Genomic DNA, 27,388 nt, shown 5'->3' on the forward strand with positions numbered 1-27,388 from the left:
GGTACTGTACTGGCTGCCAGATTCTTTTACTTCATCATCATGAGAGGAGGAGTTCAAACTTTTCCATCTGTTTGGGAGAGCCAGCAAAGATTCACTACAGGAAGATGTGTTAGAATGATCCAACATACCTTAAAATATATATTATATTTTATATATGTGTGTGTGGCCTGGTGCTTAAGAGTCTGCCTTGCAATGCAGAAGGCACTGGTTCCATCCCTGATCTGGGAAGATTCCACATGCTGCAGAGCACTACATCCACGAGCCACAGCCACTGGGCCCCTACTCCAGAGCCTGCCAGCCACAGCTACTGAGCCTGAGCGCCCTAGAGCCTGTGCTCTGCAACAGGAGAAGCCCTGCAAGGAGAAGCCCAGGCACTGCAACTAGGGAGTAGCTCCCGCTTGCTGCGACTGGATACAGCCCCATGTGCAGCAGCGAAGACCCAGCATAGCCAAATAAATAAATACACCTTTTCAAAAAGTAAAATGAAGAAATACACTTTTATTATTTGTAGGGTGGTGGGTAGTGAAGCTTAAAATTTAAAAACCTCATCAGGGCTGACTCTGTCCCTGGTGGGTAACAGAACCAGTTGCAACCAGAGTAGAGTGGCAACTGTCAGGACAAAAAGGGCTCAAGCTAGATGGGAAAGAATCAGAAAAATAATGGTAACAGTGCTCCCCTTGGCACAGTGTGCCTACATCTTAGATGACCCAGAAAGGAAATTAGCTGTAGCTCTCTCTGGGAGGGAAAATGACACAGGATGACTTCCTACAGCCCACACTTTCTCTGCGGGGCCTCTAGCCCATCACTACCCCTACCGCACATCCTGCAGCCCCAGGGCATGGCAGAGGAGAGCCTGGCTGAAAATCAGTTAGTGCCTGAAGCAGGCTTACAAACAGGGAAAGGGGCAAGGCGGGCTTCCTCCAGGATGGAGCTGAAGAGAGCAGATTTAAAGAAGACGCTGCCTGGGAAGATTGAGGGGTGGGGTGGGAGACGGGGACAGAGAGATGGAGACACAGACGGGGGCGTTAGACCTGCACGGCTGGGGGCTTGTGGGCAGTGGGGTGGGAAACACAGACAGGGGACGTTAGACCTGCACGGCTGGGGGCTTATGGGCAGTGGGGTGGGAAACACAGACAGGGGACGTTAGACCTGCACGGCTGGGAGCTTGTGGGCAGTGGGGTGGGAACAGGGCGGCCCGAACCACCACCTCATCATTTTGTGATTCCTCCAGGGTTTTGTGGCAGGACAGGGATATTGAGAGCCAGCGAAGATAAAGTCCCTCAGTCATGGGTACAGGCAATGAAAAGGAATTCATTCCCTTGCCACCTCCATAAGGCACCGCATGTCCTTAAACCAGAAAGAAAAGGACCCAGCCATGCTAGAGTCACACTTTCAGTGATACAGTTGGCATGTGGGCAACTCACTGACCTTGAGAGAACCACTTAACCTTCCAGGACCTTTCCCCATCCTCTGCAAAATAGACGGCATGAGAGGCAGAGCACTTTGCTTGTGCGCTTGTGTGTGTTTGTGTGTTTACTGCGTTTTTAAGATTTTAAAACTAGGCTTTATTTTTAGAGCAGTTTTAAGTTCATAGCAAAGCTGAATAGAAAGCACAGTTTCCATGTACTCCCTGCCCCATCCATGAAACAACAGCCTCCCCCTACATACTATCAGCATCCCTAATCAGAGCCAGATTAATTTTCCAGAGCTTTCTATCTTTTATTTAAGTCAAATAGTCTTGGTTAGAGACAGAGAGGGGGGAGGAGAGGGAGAGAGTGAGGGGTGGGGAAGGAGGGACAGCGGGCCAAAGAGGGCTGGGGCCTATGAGAGCGTCCACTGCTGTTAGGAAGGACAGGGAGAGAGCAGCTAGTCTGGTAGATGCAGTGGGGAGTCGGCCAGCTTGCTGTACATGCAAGTGTGAGCCCTCTGCAGAGGTTCTCTGAATTGCTGCACTGGACCATCTGTGGGCAGCTGGCTGTTAACACCCATTCTAGCTCAGACATTGGATCCACCCAGTGGTGCTAAGTTCTTTAATGTACATGTGCACATATAATCCTTCAGGTAAATCACAAAATAACCCCACCTGTCCTGTAGAGTAAGTGTTTATCAGTTTCATTTATGTTAAATAGAGCTGAGGTGCCAGGAGCTGCCCCCAAAGTCTGACAAGAGTCTCCTTCTGGACTTTTGTGTTTACATTCGGGAGGACCGAGTAAAAGAGACAAGTGTGCAGTGCGCACAAAGCCCCAAGCTTCACCACCATCCCTGTTGCTCAAAAGCCTGGAGCACAGCCAACAAATGCCTTTAACACAAGTGTACTACCAGTCACTACCCTGAATGCTGCGACATGCAGACAGTTAAGTATAGAATGGACTTCAATAACCTCAGATACCCAGATGACACCACCCTTAAGGCAAAAAGAGAAGAGGAACTAAAGAGCCTCTTGATGAAAGTGAAAGAGGAGAGTGAAAAAGCTGGCTAAAAACTCAACATTTAAAAAACGAAGATCATGGCATCTGGTTCCATCACTTCATGGCAGATAGATGGGGAAACAATGACAGACTTCTTTCCTTGGCCCCAAAATCACCGCAGATGGTGACTGTAGCCATGAAATTAAAAGACGCTTGCTCCTTGGAAGAAAAGCCATGACCAACCTAGGCATATTCAAAAGCAGAGATATTACTTTGCCAACAAAGGTCCATCTAGTCAAAGCTATGGTATTTCCATACATAGTCGTATGGATGTGAGAGCTGGAAATAAAAAAAGCTGAGCATTGAAGAATTGATGCTTTTGAACTGTGGTGTTGGAGAAGACTCTTGAGAGTCCTTTGGACTGCAAGGAGATCCAACCAGTTCATCCTAAAGGAAATCAATCCTGAATATTCATTGGAAGGTCTGATGCTGAAGCTGAAGCTCCAATACTTTGGCCACTTGATGCAAAGAGCTGACTCATTGAAAAAGATCCTAATGCTGGGAAAGATTGAAGGCAGGAGGAGAAGGGGACAACAGAGGATGAGATGGTTGGATGGCATCACTGACTCGATGGACATGAGTTTGAGCAAGCTTTGGAAGTTGGTGGTGGACAGGGAAGCCTGGTGTGCTACAATCCATGTGTCACAAAGAGTCTGACATGACTGAGTGACTGAACTGAACTGAACCAGGAGCCTGGGGTTGAATCCCAGCTTCCTGCCTAAGTCTCAACCTCAGTACCTGAGGAGATAATAATAGGAGATAAAAACAGGAGATAATAATAGCACCTATAAGATGGGGGAACAGAAGGCTCCATGAAGAGGATGATATATAGTTCTCAGCACACATAGGTCCACAAATCTCCAAGTGAAAAGATGTAGCCTCTAATGTAGCCTCTGATGTAGCCTCTAATCCAAGCTTCTCATTTGAAAGACAAGGAAAATAAAACTCAGAGATTCATTCACTTCTAAGTCGGAGTAGATAGAGAACTGCAGAGCAGAGAATTCAGGTCTCCTGAGCTCCAGTTCCATATTCCACATCAAACAGTTCTGCTGTTAGATGATTAAGAATACTGGTAATACTAGTAAGGGTTACTGATGGCAATGACTCCATTTATGAGTCCTCACTCAAGGTCAGACCCTTCCCAGCCTCTCCCAGGCATCATCTCATGTAATCCTCACAGTAAACCAATGAGATAAATGTCCTAGATTGTCCCCATTTGACAGATGAGGAATTGGACGCTCTAGATATGAAGTGTCTTGGTCAAGGCAGCAAAATCAGGACTTGATCCAAGACTTTGTTTTGAACAACTGCCCTGGACTGTATCTACTTCAGAAATGAGATGTCTCTCCTCGAATACTTTTACCCTCTTTAGCTAAAGCCATAATTAGAGCCTCATTTGCCTTTGGATGATTGGTTTCCCTCTTTACTCTGGTGTCTCCTCTAGGGCAGCCACTCCAGCCTGGAGGGTGCCACGCTCAGCAAATCCACCTTGGCTGCCAAAGCTAACGAGGGATCTCAGTGTGGTTGCACTTAAGTGCCTGGTATTAAGGAGAAGGTCCAAACACAGACACAACCGCTACCACCCAGGATGATGGTGGGCTGTGAAAACATGGCATTCCCCAGTAGGAACATGCTGCTGCAGCTCTTTAAGAGAGGACAACATGGCCTGCATTGCACTGCGTCTACCACACGAGGAGGAAGAAAACTCCTATGTGTGAGTGTGTGTGTATGTCTGTAAGAGGAGGAAGAAGGCAGAGTCAAAACCCTAGGCAAGCACTAGGAAAGCTGGGTTCATGAACAGTGAAGACATAACAAGCACAAAGGACATCCATTTGTTGACCAAGACAGTGAATTCCAATACTTTTGTCTAGCACAAAATTAAATGAACTCAAATGTCCCTAAATAGGAAAATAGTGAAGTCAATTATAGGCCATCTATACAACAGAGTGCAAAGTCCTTAAAAATGGCATGGGAAAAGGTTCCTAATTATCCTCCGAGAAAGCAGCAGGTTAAAAACCTGGTAAAACATTATCCCAGTTATACATAATATACGATACAAAAGAGAGGAAGACTAATAACGGTTACCTCCAAATCATGAGTTCATAGGGGTTTTTATTTACTTCTAAATGTTGTTAAAAAGCACACAATATTTTGATAATATTAATTTATATAACAATAAATGTCATTTTTCCTGCACTGGTCCAGCATTCCCAAGAGACCTCATAATTAGAGCTTATGGTGTGATCTGAGGCCCTCATTAGTCAGGGAGTATGTCAGGCAGGGAGGAACCTGGGGTTCTCTTAAAGCTTGAAAGGCAGTGGTCTGCAATGGGACGGTGCTCCTGCCCCGATTATACAAGGCCTCCCCAAAGACTGCTCTCTGAGAAGGCCTGTACCACCCTCACAAGCCCTCACAATTCAGCTGACACCCTGCCTCTTCTTGTCCTCAACATTCCAAAAGCACTATTCTCACTGAATTCCAGTAGGAGTCATTCTTATGGGATTACTTGTAAATAGCTCTATAAATTTATAAAAGTTTATTAAAACCCTATAAATTATTAAAAACCCTGTAAATCATAAATTTACACCAGACACTGCTGCGCTGGATCCATATGCAGATTTTACTCAGCCTGAAAAATAACATTTAAAAAATAAATCACCAAGTTTTCCTTTAAAAACCATTTGGAGGACTTCTCTCTTTGAAAAAAAAAAGAGATTAGGTAGCATTGAGCCCACATACTGACCTGCTAACAATCACTTGGCATTGATTCCCAGCTGTCCAGTATACCCAATTCCATGCACTTCTCCAGTCCTCACCACTCCCTGTTGCTCCCCACTCTGAGCTGAGTGTGGACTGATCATTTCCACTTGCATTTCCTTAGTAGTAAAGAAATACTTCTCTGTATATTTCTCTCTCAAAGGTGGGGAAATGAATGACTGAACAAATGGCACTGTGTTTTAGGGGGAAAAAATGAAAGGAATCATATTTCTTTGTGAAGTAAAGAAAGTTTCACAGGTTTACTAGGCAAATGGAAAATCTGTTATAAAAAATATAACTGATGATGACATTAATTTTATGTATATATATATGTATGTGTATATTAATATAATACATTTGCTTAGGTTCTATAAAATGCCATAATAACTATCACTCTGCTCCTTCATTTCTGTTACCTTCATAACCTATGCAAGCTCAAGTTTGAAGATCTTTGGGGTAAGTCTTTCCTCTCCCAACCATAAGCTCCGTGCTGCTGCTGCTGCTAAGTCGCTTCAGTCGTGTCCGACTCTGTGCGACCCCATAGATGGCAGCCCACTGGGCTCCCCCGTCCTTGGGAATTCTCCAGGCAAGAACACTGGAGTGGGTTGCCATTCCCTTCTCCAATGCATGCAAGTGAAAAGTGAAAGCGAAGTCGCTCAGTCGTGTCCGACTCTTGGCGACCCCATGGACTGAAAAGCATACAGGGCTCCTCTGTCTGTGGGATTTTCCAGGCAAGAGTGCTGGAGCAGGGTGCCATCGCCTTCTCTGTAAGCTCCCTGGTAGGACAGGAAACCTTTTCTTCCAGATGCCACTTTGCATAGCCATAGATGGTACATGTTGAAATCAAACAAACCCCATCTGGAATCCTAGCCTTGCCACGCTACTTGGTTTATGACTCGTGGCAAGTTTCTCCACCCCTCTAACCTTCAGTTTCCTCACCTCTAAAATGGGGATATTGTTACCTACAGTTTACAGGGAAGTCTTCATAATAAGATTAGTTAATGTGTGAAAAAGCTTAGTGTAGCACCTGGAACAAAATAATGGTTAAATAAATGATAACCATGACATTATTTAGTATATACTTCTTTCACATTTCCCATAGCACAGTCTTGCTACATTTTTAGATTTTCAACAAATATTACTGGAACGGAAATAAATCTGCACCTGGTCTTCAACTGTATCATGGTCATAAGGAAACTTTCTCCTATTCTAGGAAAATATGGAGGAAAAAACCAGCAAAATCAAACTTTAACAGGTCAACATAAAAATCTCCAAACATTCTGAAACCTGTCTCACTATCATTCAAACCACCTCTAACTGTAACTTCAAAATGAAAACAAATAAAAACATTTGGAGTAAATATAGTTTTTTAAAGATTTATATAAACTCCTTCCTTTCATGTGTTTCTACTTATACAGTTATTGCAAAATTGGAAAATATCCCATGGAACATGAATCAAAAGGTATAAGAACAGTCTGATTTTGCTCTTCTCTAGTTTTAATGAGGATAATTTTTTTCTTAATTGCAAAAGAGTTGATTTGGAGTGTCATTAAAGAAGTGATCTGGGATTCTGGGCCCCACATCCCCACCCTCAATTAAACTGTATTCCGTAATGTCATTAAGAGCTGCTATTCTAAGTATTTGGGGAGGTTCAAGAGGGACTCTTTTCTTTGATTGTATGCCAACATTTTTTTTTTTTTACTTCAGCAAAAAAAAAAAAAGAGAGAGAGAACAGTTTAATAAATCTCTCTTGGATTTGTTCTGCAGCTTATTAGATCACTGTCTTCTCTGATTCTAGATCTGAAGGTTTCTTTCTGAGACTTAATTCTGTTATCAGTCACATTGAAAAGGAAAGAGTTGTGAGCAGCAGCCCCTTCTCAGATCTCCAAATGCAGAGGAGACACTCTGGGACTGGGGGGTAGCTTTGTGACACTGTAGGTGGGAGGGGCAAGCCCCTACTTGAAGATCTGTGATGCCTCCAAATGCTCGGAGGAGAAAAATCTTAGATCCTCAGAACTCAACGGCTCTTTCTCAAAAAAAAAAAATTGGCTGCAGTAAATAAATTATTTTACCATTTTCAGGATTCTGTGCCTTGCTGTGTGATCTTGAGGGCATCATGCCATTTTCCTGCATCTGTTTAACCTTCTATAAAATATCCTCATTCCTCACTTCCAGCTCTAGCAGGACATTTAGAAGTTTTAGGAGCGATATATGGGGAAGGCACTAAATGGTATTAGAAAGATTCAGCACTATGTTCTCTGTCACTCAGGGAATGATTTTTTAAATCATAGATTTTCGTGTTGGTAGAGCTCTGAAAAATCTTGCACAATCTCATGATTTTATAGATGTTCTACAGAAGTTCAGTGAGTTGTCGAAGACCACACAGCTGTGCTGTAAGTGAGATAATGTCCATTTGTGTTTGTTGAGTGCCTAGTGTATATAAGCGCTCGTAAACCTCACCTACAGCTGCCACTGCTGACATTATTGTTGTTGCTATTACTCAGGTCTCCTTACTCTCAGCTGCATGCTCTTTCTATCAGATACCTAAAGAAACTAAAAGAAGTTTGCCCCATGGACCCAAGAAATTTCTTACTATAAGAAAAATGATCAGGCTTCCCTGGTGGCTCAGTGGTAAAGAATCCACCCGCCAATGAGGGAGACACGGGTTCGATTCCTGATCCAGGAAGATCTCACACACCACGGAATACTGAGCCCATGTGCCACAACTACTGAGCCTGTGCTCTGGACACAGAAGCTGCAACTACTGGAGCCTGTGTACTTCAGAATCCTGTTCCACAGCAGGAGAAGCCACCACAACGAGCAGTCCACTTGCCGCACTAGAGAAAAAGCCAACGCAGCAACGGAGATCCAGCACGGCCCCACAGAAACAAATAAAAAGAAAAGTGACAGTTTCAAGAAACCATCTCATGTTTTCAAAACTGAGAAGGTCCAAACCTGGATTATGTCTGGGTACATAGTTTGGAAAAGACCCCGATGCTGGGAAAGATTGAAGGCAGGAGGAGAAGGGGATGACAGAGGCTGAGATGGTTGGATGGCATCACTGACTCAATGAACATGAGTTGAAGAAGCTCTGGGAGTTGGTGATGGACAGGGAAGCCTGGCGTGCTGCTGTCCATGGGGTCACAAAGAGTTGGACACGACTGAACGACTGAACTGAAATGACATAGTTCCTAGGATGCCTAATCTGGGGCCTGCTTCCCTGGTGGCTCAGATGGCAAAGAATCTGCCTGCAATGCTGGAGACGTGGGTCCGATCCCTGGTTTGGGAAGATTCCCTGGAGAAGGGAATGGCTATCCACTGTAGTATTCTTGCCTGGAGAATTTCATGGACAGAGGAGCCTGGTGGGCTATACGCATGGGGTCGCAAAGAGTCAGACACGACTGAGGGACTAACACTTCCGCTTTAGGGAGGAGCGGGTACCCCTTTTCCTGACCCTCCTGATGCTTCCACACTCAAGCAGTACTAGCACAGAGAAACTGCACACTGTGGACCAGGATTGAACGCAGGCTTCAGCAGCCCTGCCCTCAAGTCCCCATGGAAGAGCAATGTCTTGGAAATGCAAAATCATGTTGACATGGAGAAAGAAAAGACTGCCCAACACATGAAACGAGGAACACTATGTGGCCTAAAGGCAAAAAAGACAGAATCAGACCTCTACCTCACACCATACAGAAAACACAAGCTCTCTAGATCGATTAAGGGCTTGTGTACCCAAAATAAAACTGACATTCTTAGAAAAGTTACAAACGAAAATCTTTCAGAATGGGACTGAGAAGTATTTCTTATAGATGACACAAAAAGATTTGACTATTAAAATGATGGATAAATTGATATTGAGAGTAAGAAATGAAAAAAATGTTAAGTGAAAAGACAAGTTGCAAGCAGGGAGAAGCTTCTCATAATACACAAAATCAGCAAAACGTGAGTATGAAGAATATATAGGATATCCTGCAAGTCAATAAGAAAAATACAACCACCCCTGCCACAAAACAGCCAGAAGACACGACAGACATAGCATAGATATGAAGCACTAAAGGCAAAGAAGCTAAGGAAAGATTTCCAGCATCATTGGCGATCAAGAAACTGCAAATCGAAACAGGGATGACATATTTTATATCCATTTTATTGGCAGCTTTTTTAATGGGGGCTATATCAAGTGTTGAAGAGAATCCAGATCCACATAATAATTTTCATGAATTATTGGTGGGAGAGTAAATTAATGGAAAACAGTTTAGCAGTATCTCCTGAAGTTAAATATTCAGATATCCTATGACCAAGCTAGAGAAGAAAATGGCAACCCACTCCAGTGTTCTTGCCTGGAGAATCCCATGGGCAGAGGAGCCTAGTAGGCTATAGTCCGTGGGGTCGCATGTCCATGGGGGAGCCTACTGGGCTATAGTCCATGGGGTCGCATGTCCATGGGGGAGCCTAGTGGGCTATAGTCCATGGGGTCGCAAAGAGTTGGACGTGACTGAGTGACTGCCATACATGGCCAAGCAAATCTACTAGTAGTTATGTGCCTCAAAGAGACTCTCAAACATTTACCAAAAATGTACAAAAATGTTCTTAGTAGAAATTCTTCCAAATTAAAAAAGTCAAAACAACCCAGGTGCCTAAAATTGAAGATCTTAAAGGGATCAGTGGAATTACTAGTTAGTGTATCTAGGGCTGGGAGTAGGGAATGGGCATGGGTATTAGAAGGTATGCCAGGCAGTGCTGATGGAGGAAAGAATTGTGGAAGGGCATGTATGGTGCCAGGAAAGATGAGGAGCCAGTCAGGAGGCGAGAGCATGCCCCTTGAGGAAGAGGGCTTATTCCATACAGCCCTTTCCTTCACAACAGTCTTAGCGCCCAGCCTGATGTGGGCATGCCAAGTCCCAGGCAGGATGCCTATACCACCCGTCACTGAAGGAAAGCTGTGCTTTAAAAACCTGCAGTGACATAGCAACCACTGGCATCAGAGGTCCCATCTCTTGCTCAGGCAAAGGTCCCTACGCACAGCCGTCGAGAGATGCACAGCCTTTGGACCAGGGGCAGAGAGTGAGGAAGAAAGAAAAAAACCTCTCAGGAGGAGCAAGGAGGCACTTATTTCTAACATGGACAATGAAGCATTTTCAACACGAAAATGAACACATCTCCTGTTTATTCACTACAAGAACAAAGCATGGTACGGTGGAAAGAAAATGAGCTTTGGTATTCAAATGATTTGCGCCCCAAGTCCAGCTCTACCACTGCTGCCCATGAGCAGCAGAGAGACAGTAATCAGATTCTATATGTGCCTCCCTTCACTTCCCAGATTCCTTCACAGCTGGGCTGGGAACACAGGATGCGTTCTGGGCAAAGGACTGTGGGTGGGATCTTGGGGCGTCATCTTCAGGTTGAGGTTCTTGAGAGTGGCTCTGCTTTCTCCCTCCTTCTCCTCCCTGTCGCAGACAGGTCAGCGGGACCACTGGCATAGCCTCACAAGGGACAAAAGGGCTATGACTTTCATGACCTTTATCAGACTTTGCACAAGAGAGAAATAAGCCATTGATATTTAGAGACTGACTTATTACTTCAGAATCACATAGCCCAGTATACTAATATGTTAATACGTTATACCCTTGGTCTCACTGGGGTAAAATTATTTGACTCTCTAGGCCTTGGTTTGCCCACTATAAGATGGGGATAATTATACCTATGTAACCCAGACATTGTAAGTATTTAATATATGTTTATGTCCTATATGGGCTTCCCGGGTGATACCGGAGGTAAAGAACCTGCCTGCCAATGCAGGAGATATAAGAGATGCAGATTTGATCCCTAGGTTGGGAAGATGCCCTGGAGAAGGGAATGGCAACCCACCCCAGTATTCTTGCCTGGAAAATCCTATGGACAGAGGAGCCTAGCAGGCTACAGTCCATGGAATCACAAATGTATGTCTTATATTGCAAATTATATATCAGTTCAGTTCAGTCACTCAGTCGTGTCCGACTCTTTGTGACCCCCATGGACTGCAGCACATCAGGCTTCCCTGTCCATCACCAACTCCTGGAGCTTATTCAAATTCAAGTCCATTGAGCTGGTGATGCCATCCAACCATCTCATCCTCTGTTGTCCCCCTCTCCTTCTGCCTTCAATCTTTCCCAGCATCAGGGTCTTTTCCAAGGAGTCAGTTCTTTGCATCAGGTGGTCAAAGTATTGGCGCTTCAGCTTCAGCATCACTCCTTCCACTGAATAAGGACTGATTTCCTTTAGGACTGACTGGTCACCACCTGCAGTGATTCTGGAGCCCCCAAAATAAAGTCTCTACTGTTTCCATTGTTTTCCCATCTATTTGCCATGAAGTGATGGGACCAGATGCCATGATCTTAGTTTTCTGAATGTTGAGCTTTCACTTTCATCAAGAGGCTCTTTAGTTCTTCTTCACTTTCTGCTGTAAGGGTGGTGTCATCTGCATATCTGAGGTTACTGATATTCCTCCCGGCAATCTTGATTCCAGCTTGATGAAGATCCAGCCTGGCATTTCACATGTTGCACTCGGCATATAAATTAAATAAGCAGGGTGACAATATACAGCCTTGACATACTCCTTTCCCTCTTTGGAACCAGTCTGTTGTTCCATGTCCCATTCAAACTGTTGCTTCTTGACCTGCATACAGATTTCTCAGGGGGCAGTTCAGGCGGGCTGAAGGTCATCTCTTGAAGAATTTTCCACAGTTTGCTGTGATCCACACAGTCAAAGGCTTTGGCGTAGACAATAAAGCAGAAGTAGATGTTTTTCTGAAACTCTCTTGCTTTTTCTATTATCCAATGGATATTAACAATTTGATATCTGGTACCTCTGCCTTTTCCAAATCCAGTTTGAACATCTGAAAGTTCATGGTTCACATATTGCTGAAGCCTGGCTTGGAGAATTTTGAGCATTACTTTGCTAGTGCGTGAGATGAGTGCAATTGTGCAGTAGTTTGAGCATTCTTTGGCATTGCCTTTCTTTGGGATTGGAATGAAAACTGATCTTTTCCAGTCCTGTGGCCACTGCTGAGTTTTCCAAATTTGCTGACATATCAAGTGCAGCACTTTCACAGCATCATCTTTTAGGATCTGAAATGGCTCAACTGGAATTCCATCACCTCCACTAGCTTTGATTGTAGTGATGCTTTCTAAGGCCCACTTGACTTCACATTCCAGGATGTCTGGCTCTAGAATGATCATATATCTCTCCCTTTATGATGCTGCTGATGTCATTGTTATTCTTGTGGTTATTTCGGTCACACAGTGGATGCAATAGATGTCTTTATTAAATAAGCAGCAACTGTGTCAGGCACTCTGCTAGCTGTTTAACATGCATAATCCTAATTCATAGCTAAAGAAATGAAAGCTCAAAGAAGTTACTTGTTCAAGGAACACAGCTAGTAAGTCATCAAGCCAGGATCACAAACAAGGATTTCCTAAATCAAAAGTTCATATTCTAACGTCCACATTCCTACTCACATTTTTCAGATGCGGAACCCGGAGGCTCAGAGATGTTACATAAGTTCACCAAGCAAAGTAATAACTGTTAGAGCGAGAGGACTTTTCTCCACTCCAGCCAGTGCTGCAGTGATGCGGTAATTAGAAAAAACAGCCGCCCTCTCAGGGTGCTGGACGGGGGTGTCCACCCATCCCATGACAAAGAGACCCACTGTGAACGGGGGTCCAAGCAGCTCCAGGTACTGTGGGCCGCAGATATAAAGAGAGGGAAGAAGGAAACCACATCTTCATAAAAGAAAAATGGGATGCTTGAGTTCAGAGAACAACTTCTCAATAAAGTTTCCAAAGAAAATCCCACTCGCTGAAAATAAACACTTGAAGTTTCCAAGTCTCTGTGAGATCTCTGTCTCTTTCTCTGTCTCCCTGCTGGTCTCACTCCCTGTCTCTCCATCTTCCTGGCCCCGCCCTGTCCCTGTTTGTTTTGGAAGTAGAGGAAAGCCAGCCATGTGGATCCCAAAGCAGTTTACACTGAAGCAGATGGCACATCTGATTAGCATCAGACTGAAAAGACACATTACTTAGAGATTAGGTTCTCACAGGGACAAATCTGTTCCAAAGGCACAGAAGGTTTGGTTTTCTCGCAGACTCCCCACAGAGTTTTCTTGGGGCATACCTATTCATCCTTTCTCCCTTCATCACCACCAGGCCAGTCTGGAGACAACAGGAAATCCGTCTCCATCAGTTTCCCAGTTTTCCTCCCACTGAATTCTGAAGTCATTCGCACAGGGCGAGCCCCTCCCTGAAAGACCTTGGCTGCTGGTGACCCCTGACGCCCTCACACCCCAGGATAACAGGTCACATTATGCCACTGAGCTGCACAACAACCCAGTGAGGTTCACTCTCTGGTTATTCCCACTTTACAGATGAGGCAACTGAGGCTTGAAAGGAGTAAGAAATTTACTCAGGGTCACAGGTCAAGTAAATGCTGAGACAAGTGGAGGCTAATTGCCTCCATGAAAGAAGGAAGATTTAAAAAGTGTGGGTGTGTGTGCACACTTGCCCGTGCATTTTTAAAAATAGCCCCAAGGAGCGTCTCAGGTGGCAGAAGACTCGGATTTAATCCCTGGGTGGGGAAAATCCTCTGGAGAAGGGCATGGCAACCCACTCCAGTATTCTTGCCTGGGAAATCCCGTGGACAGTGGCCCTGGCAGGTTACAGTCCATGGGGTCCTGAAGAGTCAGACACGACTAAGCGACTGAGCACACGAGGAGCAACCATCACAGAGGATGACTGTCAGGTGTCCCAGACCGTGTAGCCACACTGAGGCCCGCGGCAAGGTAAACAACGAGGCGAGAAACCACAAACGTCTCACGCGGACCTGTGACGCTGGGCTCATGTCACCCGGGCCCTGCACAGAAACACTCGAGGGAGATGAGACAAAACCTGGGAAAACCTTTCAAGGCCAGGATAGGAAGTGCATACACACCAAGGCCTTTTTATTCATTAAGTCCTATGCTTCTCAGACCCTACAGAAAAACATACAGCTTTCAGCGAAACAGGGAAACATAACTTAGGGTTTCATGTGACTACCAACTACGAAGGGATGCCCTTATTGCCAAGAATCTGAAGGTGAGAAGTTGGAAAAATGAACGGAGAGGCAGAAATAATAACCTCAACACCAGTAATAACCGTGCTCACTTAGTATGAGATGTTACACTGATAAGCATGTTAGATGCACTGTTGGTCTCGTCAGCCCATATAACAATCTTCTAAGATATTGCTATCATTTTTCCCATTTTGCAGATGAGTTTGCTGAGGAGCAGAGAGGTTAAGCAAATTGCCCACGGTCACCCAGCTGATGAGGGGCTGAACCCAGGAATCCAACCCAAGAACCAGAGCCCTTAACCAGTAAACCTTCTCCCTCTTTTCCATAGGATCCTCCTGAAGAGAAGCCAATAGGATAGTCTGCCAACAGTTTGGAAAGTGCTTAAAAGCCTCCTGGCTCCTTGTCCTGATGTCAATACAAGCGTTCAAGGCTGTGAGTACAAGCTAATGTCACCAACAACACTCCAGGCAGTCTGCACATCTGGCAGTTAAGTAAGTGCGGGCTCAAAGTAAACGGTTTCTCTGAGGCACAGGACACCTCCCAGGGGGACAACAGGAGGGATTTCACTCTAGTTCAGACCTGGCCAAGGAATCACACTCACCTTATTTCAGGGCATAAAGGAGACTTTCACCCAAGAGCCACAGACACCCAGTGAGTGCGTGCATATGCAATCGGAGTGTTTTCATTTGGAACTCGAGGACTTAAAGAGGAGCCTGAGCTGAAGTTTCCCTTGGGGTTATTGTTTTAATTTATGCTTATTTTTTTAAATTGAAGGACAGTTGATTTACCATCAACTATGCTTAGTTGTATTATACCTGTATTAGTTTCAGGTATACATAAAGTCACTCAGTTCTATATTATACATATATCTATTCTTTTTCAGATTACTTTTACAATATTCATTTATTCATGTGTTTATTTGTCTGGCTGCACAGGGTCTTAGTTGAGGCACACAGTCTTTAGCCGCGGCACGCATCTCTTAGCAGTGGCACGTGGGATCTAGTTCCCTGAGCAGGGACTGAACCAGGCCCTGCACTGGGAGGGCGGGGTATTAGCCACTGGACGACCAGGGAAATCCCTTTGTAAGAGGGTTCACTTAGCAAATAAACAGTGGAAGAGGAGCTACCCTTAAGCTGTGCATAGGACCACATTGCTTCCGCACCTAAGCTAGGGATGGATTGATGAATTATACACAGCAGCCTCTCTAAAACGGCTCCCTAACGGGCTCTCCGTTCACCTACTTCCAGTCGCTGTATGTATGTAAAGGTGAGAATTTTGCATTTCTTTTGTAACTGTGTACCCTGGGGCTGGCCTTCTGTCACCTAGTATTAATCAGAGGGTTTTTACTGACTCAAACTCAGAGGAGCAGCAGGACTGGTGGGCGGCAACTGTCTGACTCATCCTGTGATTATGCTGACCCCAGGGGCCACCGTCAGCCCAGGAGATGCAGCTCCAGTAAAGGAATTACTCTGACTCCCGGCAGGCTGGAACTGACACCACATGCCCAAACCAGGACCACGCTAACATTCCATCTGGCCTGGACGCTGAGCGGGGTCCTGACGACAGCAGCTCCGAACAATGAAAAGGAGCCGATCGGCTCTGCTCCCTGCTGCCTGTGCAGCATCATATGCAGCAAGAGTCACCCTCGTCACGCCCCTCAGACGGGACTCGATTCACCTCCGCAGTGACACCACCTGAAATCCAGGAAGGGACTGCCAGGGCAGGAAGGGGCAGGCTTATTTCAATGCTTTCAGCGTGAGGGCGATTCCTTCTGACATGGAAATCAGAAGGTGAAACCTGAGAAAGTCTCACTTGAAAAAAAAACAAAACTAAACAGTAATACAAGACATATAACAAGTCTTAGCAAGATTAGTTTCCAATCACCTACACAAACCACTTTGCACAAACAAACCATGTCACACATCGTCTAAATGGTCAGCCAACTCCAGGCATGAATAAACATCACAAGATCATCTTTCTTCCCATGCCTTTCTCCTACTCTTAATGGGATGGGATTCAGACAGCAATTTTGGCTGCACCATGTTAACCAGGCATTAGGGGGAAAAATGTTTACAATGAAGTGGTTCCTGAATGTTTCTGTGATTACCCAGCAATTTACATAAATCTTCAAGCCTCACTCTGAATAAATCCCAGACAGGTGATGAGTGGTCCTCTGCTTTCTAGGACTTCTTGTTCCTTGCAGTTTGCTTCTCGTTTTATCACTGACACCAGCGTAACAGAAAGGAACTTGAAATTGGAAAGCCTTGAGCTGAGGGTACAGAAAACAGAACTGACCCTCAAAAGTCATCTTTTTCAATCCAACAAAAAGGAGTGGTGTCAGGAAATCATGAATATTGACATATAAGCCCTGTGTACTCATAGCTGGAGGATGTGGGGCCATCCAGCTCATCAGCCTCAAAAACAGGGAGCCCCAAGGCCGGGGGTGCTGGCTGGGGACTGATGGTTACCAGAGATCAGTTTGGGTGAGTTCTGACTACGACTGCTGCACAAGTCCACTGTCTTTCCCTGCTCTCCAGGAAATACCGTTACCTGAAGAAAGGCAACGTCCAGAGTAGCTGTGTAACGCGCTACTACGAAAGTAATAACACGAGACCAGGGAGACTCTGCAGTATATACGTGTTTGCTTGCTCATACAGCGAGTGCCCCAGGAAGCAAACGCAACAGCAGCCCAGAGCCACTGATGCCTCTGCAAAGGAACTGGAAATTTACCTACTTCCTCTCACGTAGAGCAAAAACCTCACAGCAAAATAGCTCCAGATTGGACTTCCTAGTGTTTCAGAGGTTTAGACTCCGTGCTTCCAATGCAGGGGCCAGAGGTTTAATCCCTGGATGGGGAACTAAGATCCCACATGCCACATGGCACGGGCCAAATTGAAAACAAAAATTATATGAAAACAACTCCAAATCTAGCCTCTTATTAAACCTTCTCAGGAAAAACAAATAGTACAGCCTATGTTTTCTTTAAATTAGTTTTGATTCTGATATTTAAGTTGTCAGCTACGTTCTACTCCCCCCCTTCATTCAGACTAAGGGAGTTCTTAGAGAAGAAACATTTGGTAACTGGGTAGCATGTGATGGGCAGGTGGGGTTTCAGGCACCCCCACCAGCCAAGATGCTTCACACTCACCTTGCTTTTTAAAGAGATTGCTCTGGACTATCTCATTCATGGACTGGACTTTCTGCTTTTGGAGTTTCACTGGAGGGATGCACGTGTAGAATTCATAGAGGAGTTGGCTGAGGGCAGGAAAAACAGGAGCACGGAGAAGTCATTAAACCAATGCCTGCCACCTCCTGACACAGTCCTTCCCCAGCCTGTCAGCTGTGGAAGCAGAAACAACATCTTGCTCCCTTTGCCACCCCTCCCCCTGCCCCGTGCATGATAAGCCTTCAGTAAACATGCATAGTTGGTCTCGATGTTGAATACTAATACCAACAACACTCAAAAGGATGTGAAAATCGGAAAATAACATCAAGAACCTCAACCTCAGGCACATGTTCTGCACTTGACATCCACTGTGCCATGGAAACATCACAGGTTTATAAGGCAGATCCAGTGCTTATCTCAATTTTACAAGTGGGAAAAGTAAGGTTTAAAAAGATTAACTTTTCCAATGCTACACAGTTAAGGGATCAAGAAACAAGGGTTTAAAATCAGGTTCTAATTTCATTTCCATACCATTTTATTTCTCTAATGTTTTATACTTGGTAATGCTTTAGATATCTTAAAAAGGTCCTAATTAAAAAAAAAAAAAAAAAACTGTGAGAAGTTGTAGATTAGAACAAGTTTGGGATATAAAAAAGAAGACAGCTTTTTCCAAAGAGAGTGAAAATAAAAATGCCACTGAAACAAAATTATAACCCCTGTCAGCTTTCCAAAATAAGCTCATTGTGTTCATTTCTTTCAAATCCTCATTAAGCATCTATTTAATATGTGACAGGCAATGTGCAGGGCAGAGGGGAGAGAACAGAAACAGATTTGGTCCCAGTTGGCATGGAACTTACATTCTAATGAAGGTCAATGTACAACACAAAAGCCAGAGAATCAATACAGGGCCAGATACGCAATGAAATGGATAGGGAGCTGTAACGGTACAGGGGTTAAGGGAGGAATTTATTTGCAATATTCAGAGGTAGCTTCCCCAAGAGGACAACATTCAGCTTGAAAGCAGAAGAGTGAGAAGCCAGCAGACATCTTCATGCGAACAGTGGAAAAGCTGATGAGAGCTGCATAAAGTCTGGAGAGCATTGAGTAGAGTCACGCCAATGTTACTGTCATAGCTTCAGTGACTGTATGGTCACTGTCTAAACGTGAACAACAAGGGGAGCTCAGTGAGAAGCATGTAGGGATTCTCCATATACTATCTCTGCAGCTCTTTTCTAAATCTAAAAGTATTCTAATATAAAAGGTTTTTAGGGACTTCCCTGGCAGTCCAGGGGTTAAGACTCTGCCTTCCAGGGCAGGGAGTGTGAGTTCGACCCCTGGTTAGGGAGATAAGATCCCACATGCCACACAGCATGGCCAAAAAAAAATTTAAATGGTCTATATGCTATCTTGCAACTTAAGTGAATATGGGAAAAGGAAGAAGAGGGTATATCTGGCTCAGATGCCCCTAAAAGGCATAAGCATATTGAGATAATGTGCTCCTCTCATGAAAGGAATGGGGTGAAGGAGGAAAAAGTGAAGGGGAGCCCATCTCATTATGCCATTAAGTATGTATCAGTGGTTCTCTATTTGTAATCACAGGGCTTACAGGGCAAAGACTGGAACCCCCAAAACCTTCAAGCCCAGGTGAAATGGAGACATTTCCACTAAACATAAGTTTTTAACCTACATGTTTCATATTCTATATCATTGTGCATGCACGTGTGCTCAGTCCTCTCTGACCCCTGGACTGGAGCCCACCAGGCTCCCCTATCCATGAGATTTCTCAGGCAAGAGTACTGGAGTAGGTTGCCATTTCCTCCTCCAGGAGAGCTTCCTGACCCAGGTATCAAATCCACGTCTCCTATGTCTCCTTCATTGCAGGCGGATTCTTTAAGCCACCAAGGATTGATATCAATGATACAATTCTTTATCATTGGTATCAATCAAAAAATATGCTTATTTTATAGCTAGTTTTCCCCAAATCTGACACAAACGAAAATGTAACAATCCCACACTGAAGTCCTCGGAGGAAGTTCCGCCCGCCTGGCCCCTCTTTCCCCATGCTGAGTGCCCATTTGGAATTCCCCACAAGAACCCTCCTCTCTCTGCATCCCTGGCTTGGCCACAGAGCCCAGGAAAGTACAGCATCAGCTCTCACCTGAGTAACTTTGCATCAAAGACGGTTTCCACATCATGGAGGACAGATGGGATATATTTCAAAGCTGCCACCTAGGTAGAAAATAAAATAAACATGAGTTATGCCCACGGCCAATGACTCTGCCAACAATTCTGCCTGGTGGCGAGGATGCTTTGCAACAGGACACAGATCAAGGAAGAAGGAGCCTACGTCCTGGGTACTGCTACAGTGACTCAAACTCTATATGTAGATTGAAACCTTAGATATGTGAGTTTCTTCTGTCTTCAAGGGCCTAGAAATGTATAGTAGAACAATCATAGATTTGGAAGTTATATACACTTACAGTCAAATTCTGGTTCTACTCCTTAGTAGCCATGTGACTTTGGACAAAACACTTAACCTCTCCGATTTCTCTTTTTCCTTGTCTATAAACTAGAGGAAATAATGCCTATTTTGCAGGATTGCAAAGATTAAAAATATAAATGAGGCATCCAGCAGAGAGCCAGGCATATTTTGGATGCTGTGTAAAGGGTAACTTCTATCATCATCAGAAGACAGTGTGCTTGAGTTGTACTGTTGGTGGGAAGGATGGTATGGACTGAGTTCTATTTCTAATTTCTCTCCTTGGCCAGTTTGAGAACAATTGTGGGCACATTTCCGAATCTACTAGCTGGATTAGGAAAACTGCGCGTTACGGTGGCTAGACTTTTTCCTTCTGTGTGAGGTAACTGATGCATCCAGAGGTGGGAAACACACCCAGGGCCTCGTAAAGCAGCACCATTTGCTAAATAACAGAGTAGACTGTAATTTCTACAAAGAGAGTTGTAAGTCACCTATTTGGAACATAATGTTTAAAAATCTTGTAGGAGTATGCACTTTACATTTTCTTTATTTTCTTTTTTCTGCATATTCTAAGTGTTCTGTAGTCAATAAGTATCATCCTTTAGGGCTTCCCTGGTGACTCAGTGGTAAAGAATCCGCCTGCCAATGTAGGAGACACGTGTTCGATCCCTGGGTCAGAAAGATGCCTTGGAGAAGGAAATGGCAACACACTCCAGTATTCTTGCCTGGGAAATCCCCATGGACAGAGGAGCCTGAGGGCCTACAGTCCATGTGGTCGCAAAGAGTCAGACAGGACTAAGCAACTAATACAACAACAATCACTGTTTTACAATTAAACCAAAATTAAAACAGTGAAAATTATTTTTTTAAATAAACTCTTCCTCCTAGCCATATACAGCTGAGTTTCTTAGTGAAGGTGGATAACCATTATGACTGTGCTCCACTGAAAGTTCTCAGAGAAGACACCATGCTGTTAGATAATTTTATTAAACCTTATTTCCTCCTACAAGGGACACACTATTTTCATAGATCAGGAACCTCTAGGGCATCAAGATTTGATAACTAGGTCACAAAGTTAGCAAGTGGGAGAGTCAGACTTTAAACACAGACAGGCTGCTCACAGAGCCACTCCTGTAACCCTCAAGCTACACGCCACCTCACTCAAATAGCAACTCTCTCTCTCCTTGCCTTCATGCTTATTCTCCTTGTTATTTATGAATTTTGCACATCAGACTTATGTTTATTGAAAAAATTCAGACAAGTATTAGGATGAAAATTATCCCTGAAGTCCTGTATCTCCATCTCCGCCCCAATCCCTACTGCTCAGTTCAGAAGGGGTCACAGTCAACATTGCAATGAGTCCTGATTGCTTTCTATGCATGAACGTGTGTGTGTTGTGTGTGTTGCATGCATGTGCCTGTGCACGCGGATGTGTGTGATTACACAGTTCTGTAACTTGCTTTTTGCAGCTAACCATGTACCACCAGGATTTCTGCCATCAATTCATAGAGTGCACTCTTCATTTCTCACCACTGCGTAACAAGACTCATGTGGGTACACCAAGTCCTCCTTACTAATGGACTCCATGCTTTCTTGGAATTCCCTGGTGGCTCAGACAGTAAAGAATCTGCCTGCAATGCAGGAGACCCAGATTCAATACCTGGGTAGGGAAGATCCCCTGGAGAAGGAAATGGCAACCCACTCCAGTATTCTTGCCTGGAGAATTCTCCGGACAGAGGAGCCTGGTGGGCTACAATCCATGGGGTCACAAAAAGTCAGACACGACTGAGTGACTAACACTTTCACTGTCACACTTTCCATGCTATCTTTAGTTTCTCTTTATCTTAAAATAAGTGGCAAGAAAATATTAAACACATGCATTTGTGTGTCTTTGAGAATCCCAATGGGATGGATGCACTGCTGAAGAGGAGCTAGTGCATCAGATGTATGTACACACAGGCAAATGTACACACAAATGTATATTCATATATGTTTTAGAAGAATCTGTCATATTGCCTCAGAAAGAAGCAGTAATCAATTTCCTTAAACTTATAACCTTGCGAACACTAGTGTGCAAGTCTGTTTAATTTTGTCAGCCTGATATATAATTTGCAGCTGTTATCTGCAACTCTCTGGCTCTAGTGCAGGTGGCATCCTTTCTATATTTATTGAACTGTACTTACTACCAGCACAGTGGTAAAGAAGCCACCTGTCAATGGAGGAGAAACAAGAGATGCATGTTTGATCCCTGGTCTGGGAAGATTCCCTGGAGAAGGAAATGCCAACCCCCTCCAGTATTATTGCCTGGAAAATTCCATGGACAGAGGAGTCTGGCAGGCTGCAGTCCATGGGGTTGGAAAGAGTTGGACATACAGAATGAGCACATATGCAAATGTTTACTATCTACTTGCCTGTATTCTTTCTCCATTTTTTCTTTTGGGTGATTTCTTTTATTGGTGTGGAATTCTTTATATATCATTAATATTAACCCCTTTGCAGTAACATATTTTGCAAGAATTTTCTTTTACTTCCCCTGTAGTTGACTGTTGCTTTCTTTTAGCTTTGTTTATCATATCTTTCATTGTACAGAAGGATTTTAATTTGTATGTTGTCAGATGCGTCAGACCTTTTCTTTATAGTTATTGGATTTTATGTCTGAAGATTTACTCTTTATTCTTTCAAATCAAGATGACAAGAGATAAAAAGATTCCAGAGCAAATGTTTCTAAAACTAGGCTCTATTGGGACACCTTTGTACTATATAGGATGATGTTAGGTATTCTGTGGGAGGGAAAGGATTTGCAATCAGTTAGGGGAAAGTTTGGTTTAAGCAAAGATAAGCCAGTAAGGTGCGTTTTTTAGTTCTGATACTTTTTTTTTTTTTTTTTTTTGCAGACCTTCTCTGAATTTTAATATGCTAAGTTGCACTATGACGTTCCTCCAGGCAGTTATCACATACAGTGCCTTCCAGCCTAGTTGGTCAGGCCATCTGTATCAGGAAACATCAAGATACAGCAAAAGCAGATGCCTGCAGGGCTGGGTAAGCAGCAGACAGAAGTGAAATAAGAAGAGCGTAGGCCAGTGGGAAGTGATCAGGTGTGTGGAACCCACACTCTAAAGAATAAGGCATTCTTGCTCACTTGTTTTACCACTTCTAGCCAAATCAAACACCCCTGCAGGCTGCACTTCTCCACGGGCTGCCAGCTTATAATCTCCTCATCCTAAAGAGATGCCACATGCTGAGGCACGTGCCCTGATAAAGGCCGGTCTAAGCATTCAAACAAACTGTTCGTTCCTTTACTCTTAGGCTGAGGAACACAGAACAGAGTTCCTTCCTTTACTCTAGACCCTCAGGGAGCTGAGGTAGGGGGATCCCCAGTGCTCCGCCCAACACCCGCAAACGCGGAGGGCCGTCTCCTCGCTCCCCAAGCCTCAGCATTTTCACGTGGGGCAAATGATAGAGGGCAGTGACGGCAACTAAAGCATACCTTGCACCTACTGTAATGCCCAGTACACAGCGGCCTCCAAAAGTACGCATGCTGTATCTTCCCCTTCTCAATTCTCTGACATCAGTCAGCCCTCACTACCCAGAGCCTGGACAAAGAATATTGTGGGCTCATCGATTAAGGCCATATTTAAGACCAAAGTGAGGGAACAAAAACAGACATGAAATCCTTGGCGAGTCAGGGAAAACCAGGACTCTGTGTCTGCAGCAAGTTGCTGGCTTTCAGGTGCTGCATGTCATTCCAGGGCTTTGGAGTGATTCTGTAGAGCAGCAGTCACCAGGCATCTGTGTGGACACTCACACTTCAGTGCTTCAGCTGTGACTGAGCAGGAACTGGACGAGGCTGGCACAAGGGTTACTGCAGAAGAAGCCCATCTTCCCAGCCTCCCAGCCCTGGGCTAGTGACAAAGTGAAACAAACGGAGTGGTTCCCATCCTGAGACTCCAAGGGTATTATCAAGTCAGCTGTGGAATATTAAACGTCCATCTGACCCAGGTGGCCTCACAGACAAGCGGCGAGCCTGTGGTGTTCTTTCCCAAAGGGGCGGGAAGTTTGCCAAGTCCGCTGTCACCGTCCTCAGGGGACCTGCCTTCGCACAGCCCGGACACGCCTGAGGGCAGTGGCAGCACGTGCGTTCCACAGGTGCCGCCACTGAGCACTCCCAGGAGGCAGAACTCAGCCACAAGTCCCACTGGGGATCTGATTGGTTGCACGTCTCTAAGGCCTGGGAACTAGAAACAGCCCGGCTTTCTAGACCCTTTGGCCTCCTGGGAACCAGGCTGTCCCACTGTTGTTAATATTTTTCCCTCATTAATACTACTATCGCACATAAACCACTGCCGTTGTATTATCACTTTCATCTCACGGTGGAAAAACACGAAAGCGTTAGTCACTCAGTCATGTCTGCAACCCCATGGAGCGTAGCCCACTGGGCTCCTCTGTCCTTGGAATTCTCCAGGCAAGAATACTAGAGTGGGTAGCCATTCCCTTCTCCAGGGGATCTTCCCGACCCAGAGATCGAACTCAGATCTCCCACACTGCAGGCAGATTCTTTGCTGTTTGATCCACCAGGGAAACCCCATCTCATAGTATATATCCTTATATCACATATAATACTTAAGAAAAACACAACAGAGGTATTCTTATGCATGTATGTGTGCATATATATACATGTATATGAATATATATTTGGATTAATATATATTAATCAAAGTAGCAAGCCATTAGTGGAAACTTTATCCACGCATGATATCACTTCATTTTTACAACTACTCTAGGAATAGATACTGTCATTCCACTAGAGAGGTAAAATAACTTGCCAGAATCCATACAGCTAATAAGCCACACCCTGATAGCTCAGCTGGTAAAGCATCTGCCCGCAGTGCAGGAGACCCCGGTTAGATTCCTGGGTCAGCAAGATCCACTGGAGAAGGGACAAGCTACCCACTCCAGTATTCTTGGGCTTCCCTGGTGGCTCAGCTGGTAAAGAATCTGCCTGCAATGCGGGAGACCTGGGTTCAATCTCTGGGTTGGCAAGAAAGGCTACCCACTCCAGTATTCTGGCCTGGAGAATTCCATGGACTGTATAGTCCATGGAGCCGCAAAGAGTCGGACACGAATGAGCAACTTGCACTTTCAATAAGCCACACAATAAAGATACGTACCTGATTCTTCCCAACTGGCTTCTAGCCAGTATGCTCCGCTACTGCCTATTCTGCTTTAGGAAAACTTCCACCTTGGCAATTGGGGAAGTTCTAACAGAGGAGACAAAGCCGAACTCCGGGAGGAAGTAGATGAAGAAAAGTCTCCCCATTAAGAGGATAACTTTTTTAAATGTATGTGTTTATTTTGGCTGTGCCGCATCTTCACTGCTGCCAGGGCTTTTCTCTAGTTGCGGCAAGTCGGAGGTGGCCACCCCTGCTCGGGCTTCTCCTTGCGGTGGCTTCTCTTGTTGGGAGCAGAGCACAGGCTCTAGGGTGTGAGGGCTTCGTTAGTTGCGGCTCCCAGGCTCTAGAGCACAGGCTTAATAGTTTCGGCACATGGGCTTAGTTGCTCTGAGACATGGGGGATCTTCTCCGATTAGGGATCAAACCTGTGTCTCCTGCATTGGCAGGTGGATTCTTTACCACCAAGCCATCAGGGAAGCCCTAAGAGGACGGCTTTTGAAAGAAGATACCATTTTTTCTGAAAAGCCTCAAGTGTCCTTCTCACCACATACATGAGGGTTGCAAGAAAGGCCACCAGGAAAACATTTTCCAGATCAGTAATTAGTTTGTAATGTGGCTCCAAGTGAATTTCCAAGATGAATCATCAGTTCCAAGTCCCTGTGCCAGAAGCCAGGTATAGCACTCAAGAAGAGAGCCAGACCCCAGTCAAGCAGTAGTGATTTTACTGTCCCAAGAGGAGTCGTAGGAGAACACTTGTGATGATTGCTATCCAGAAGGACTTCACCAGAGCTGATAATCCTGGGCTGTGAGCACACAAATGTTTAGGAATAACAGCAAAAATCAGAACCACACGGCTGCACTCCCTCAAACTCAAAGTGGATTTCTCTCCTGTTTCCAGACTCCTCATCTATCATTCTCTGTCTTGCCCACCCCCTCTGTCTTTCTCTTCTGTTTCCAGACTCCTCATCTATCATTCTCTGTCCTGCCCACCCCCTCTGTCTTTCTCTTCCTCACTCTCTTGGTCTGTTTCTCTTTGTCTCCGTCTCCTTCACAGAGTAAGACTGCACAGTATCGGTGCCAGCAGACAGACTTCTAGTGCAAAAGAAGGTATCTTGCAATGATGCAAAGTTATATTAGAACACTAGATGTCTTCCTCATTCAAGAGCTCTGACAATATTCCCATCCCACCAATTTACAATCCTTTTATTTTAGTCAAATGATGGACAGTCAAGGTCCCTGGAAACTGGACAGACATAGCCACAGGGATTCACCACAGCTGACCAGAAGAAGCAGTCTTCCTAGAGATGCTGAGCTGTCCCTGAGGAAAATACATCTACTCTCTCCAGACATTCACCCCTGTCTTTCAGGTGGACTTCACCAGAGCTGGTAATCCTGGGAATTATCATCAAGGCAAGGGATGAGGGACCAACAGGTTCTGGGAGACACACGTCTCCATGCTTTCTGTAACCCAGAATTGTGCTGGCCCCTGAAGCCTAGCAGGAGGCAAGAGAGCTCAGTGTTTAAAATGACTGGTGGAAGAGGCCAAGTTCAGATCCAAGTGGGTCTCTTTCATCTGCCTGTCCTTGGGGAAATTAACTCTCTATGCTCCAGTTTCATCAGGAGATTGAAGGGAATAAAGTCACCTACTTTATAAGGTTGATGTGATGACTGAATGAAAAATGTGAGTGATCAGTATGACTCCAGCAGCCCCTTTGGAACAAAATTTCACCTATCCTCCATACATCCCACATTCCCAAACATCACCTCTAAGTATTCAGTCGATGGTGGAAAGGGGACAGCATTCCAATCATTAACAAGCAGAGGGGAAACTCCAGCTCTTGCTATTACACCTGAGTCTCACTTCTCCTCCCACCACGGGCTCAGCATGTAGCCTTCAGTCCACGTCCCCAAAATGAACCACATTCTTCCCTTGCTTCAGACTCTTGGATATTTTACAACAGTTAACAATGAAAAGGGAGGAAAGAAAGAGGCCTCCTTAATAGCTCGAATTTGTGACTACAGACCAGACATCTGCCCATCTGTACTGCTGGTTATGGAGCTTATTGCTTAACCACCTAGCATTTTGCCAAAAGATTCAATTCTTTAATGAAACCTTACTTTGCTCGGTGATTAGGAACCCAAGCTCTGGACTATACAACCTAGATTCAAGTAACCTGCTACTTCTTAACTGTGATTAAGTTACTCAATCTCCCTAAGCCTCCATTTCCTCATCTGTAAAGTAGAGATAAGAAGAGTAGTTGCCTAATA

The 27,388-nt window shown here is 44.8% G+C and overlaps 1 protein-coding gene across 4 annotated transcripts in view; it reads right to left on the bottom strand.

The window, feature by feature from the left end:
• Nucleotides 1–27,388, bottom strand: part of DOCK2 (dedicator of cytokinesis 2) — a 458,684-nt gene that overhangs the window by 310,560 nt on the left and 120,736 nt on the right. For all 4 annotated transcript variants that reach the window (XM_086362249.1, XM_086362250.1, XM_086362251.1 and 1 more), the window contains 2 exons: nucleotides 19,629–19,699; nucleotides 17,453–17,559 (listed from right to left, as the gene is read on the bottom strand). In XM_086362249.1, the coding sequence (XP_086218375.1) occupies nucleotides 17,453–17,559; nucleotides 19,629–19,699 (178 nt within the window). The remainder of the gene's footprint in view (nucleotides 1–17,452; nucleotides 17,560–19,628; nucleotides 19,700–27,388) is intronic.

The sequence above is a fragment of the Bos grunniens genome, chromosome 20 (genome assembly GCF_055505025.1).
Source record: "Bos grunniens cultivar Pamir isolate PY7600 chromosome 20, Bosgru_T2T1.0, whole genome shotgun sequence".
NCBI lineage: Eukaryota > Metazoa > Chordata > Mammalia > Artiodactyla > Bovidae > Bos > Bos grunniens.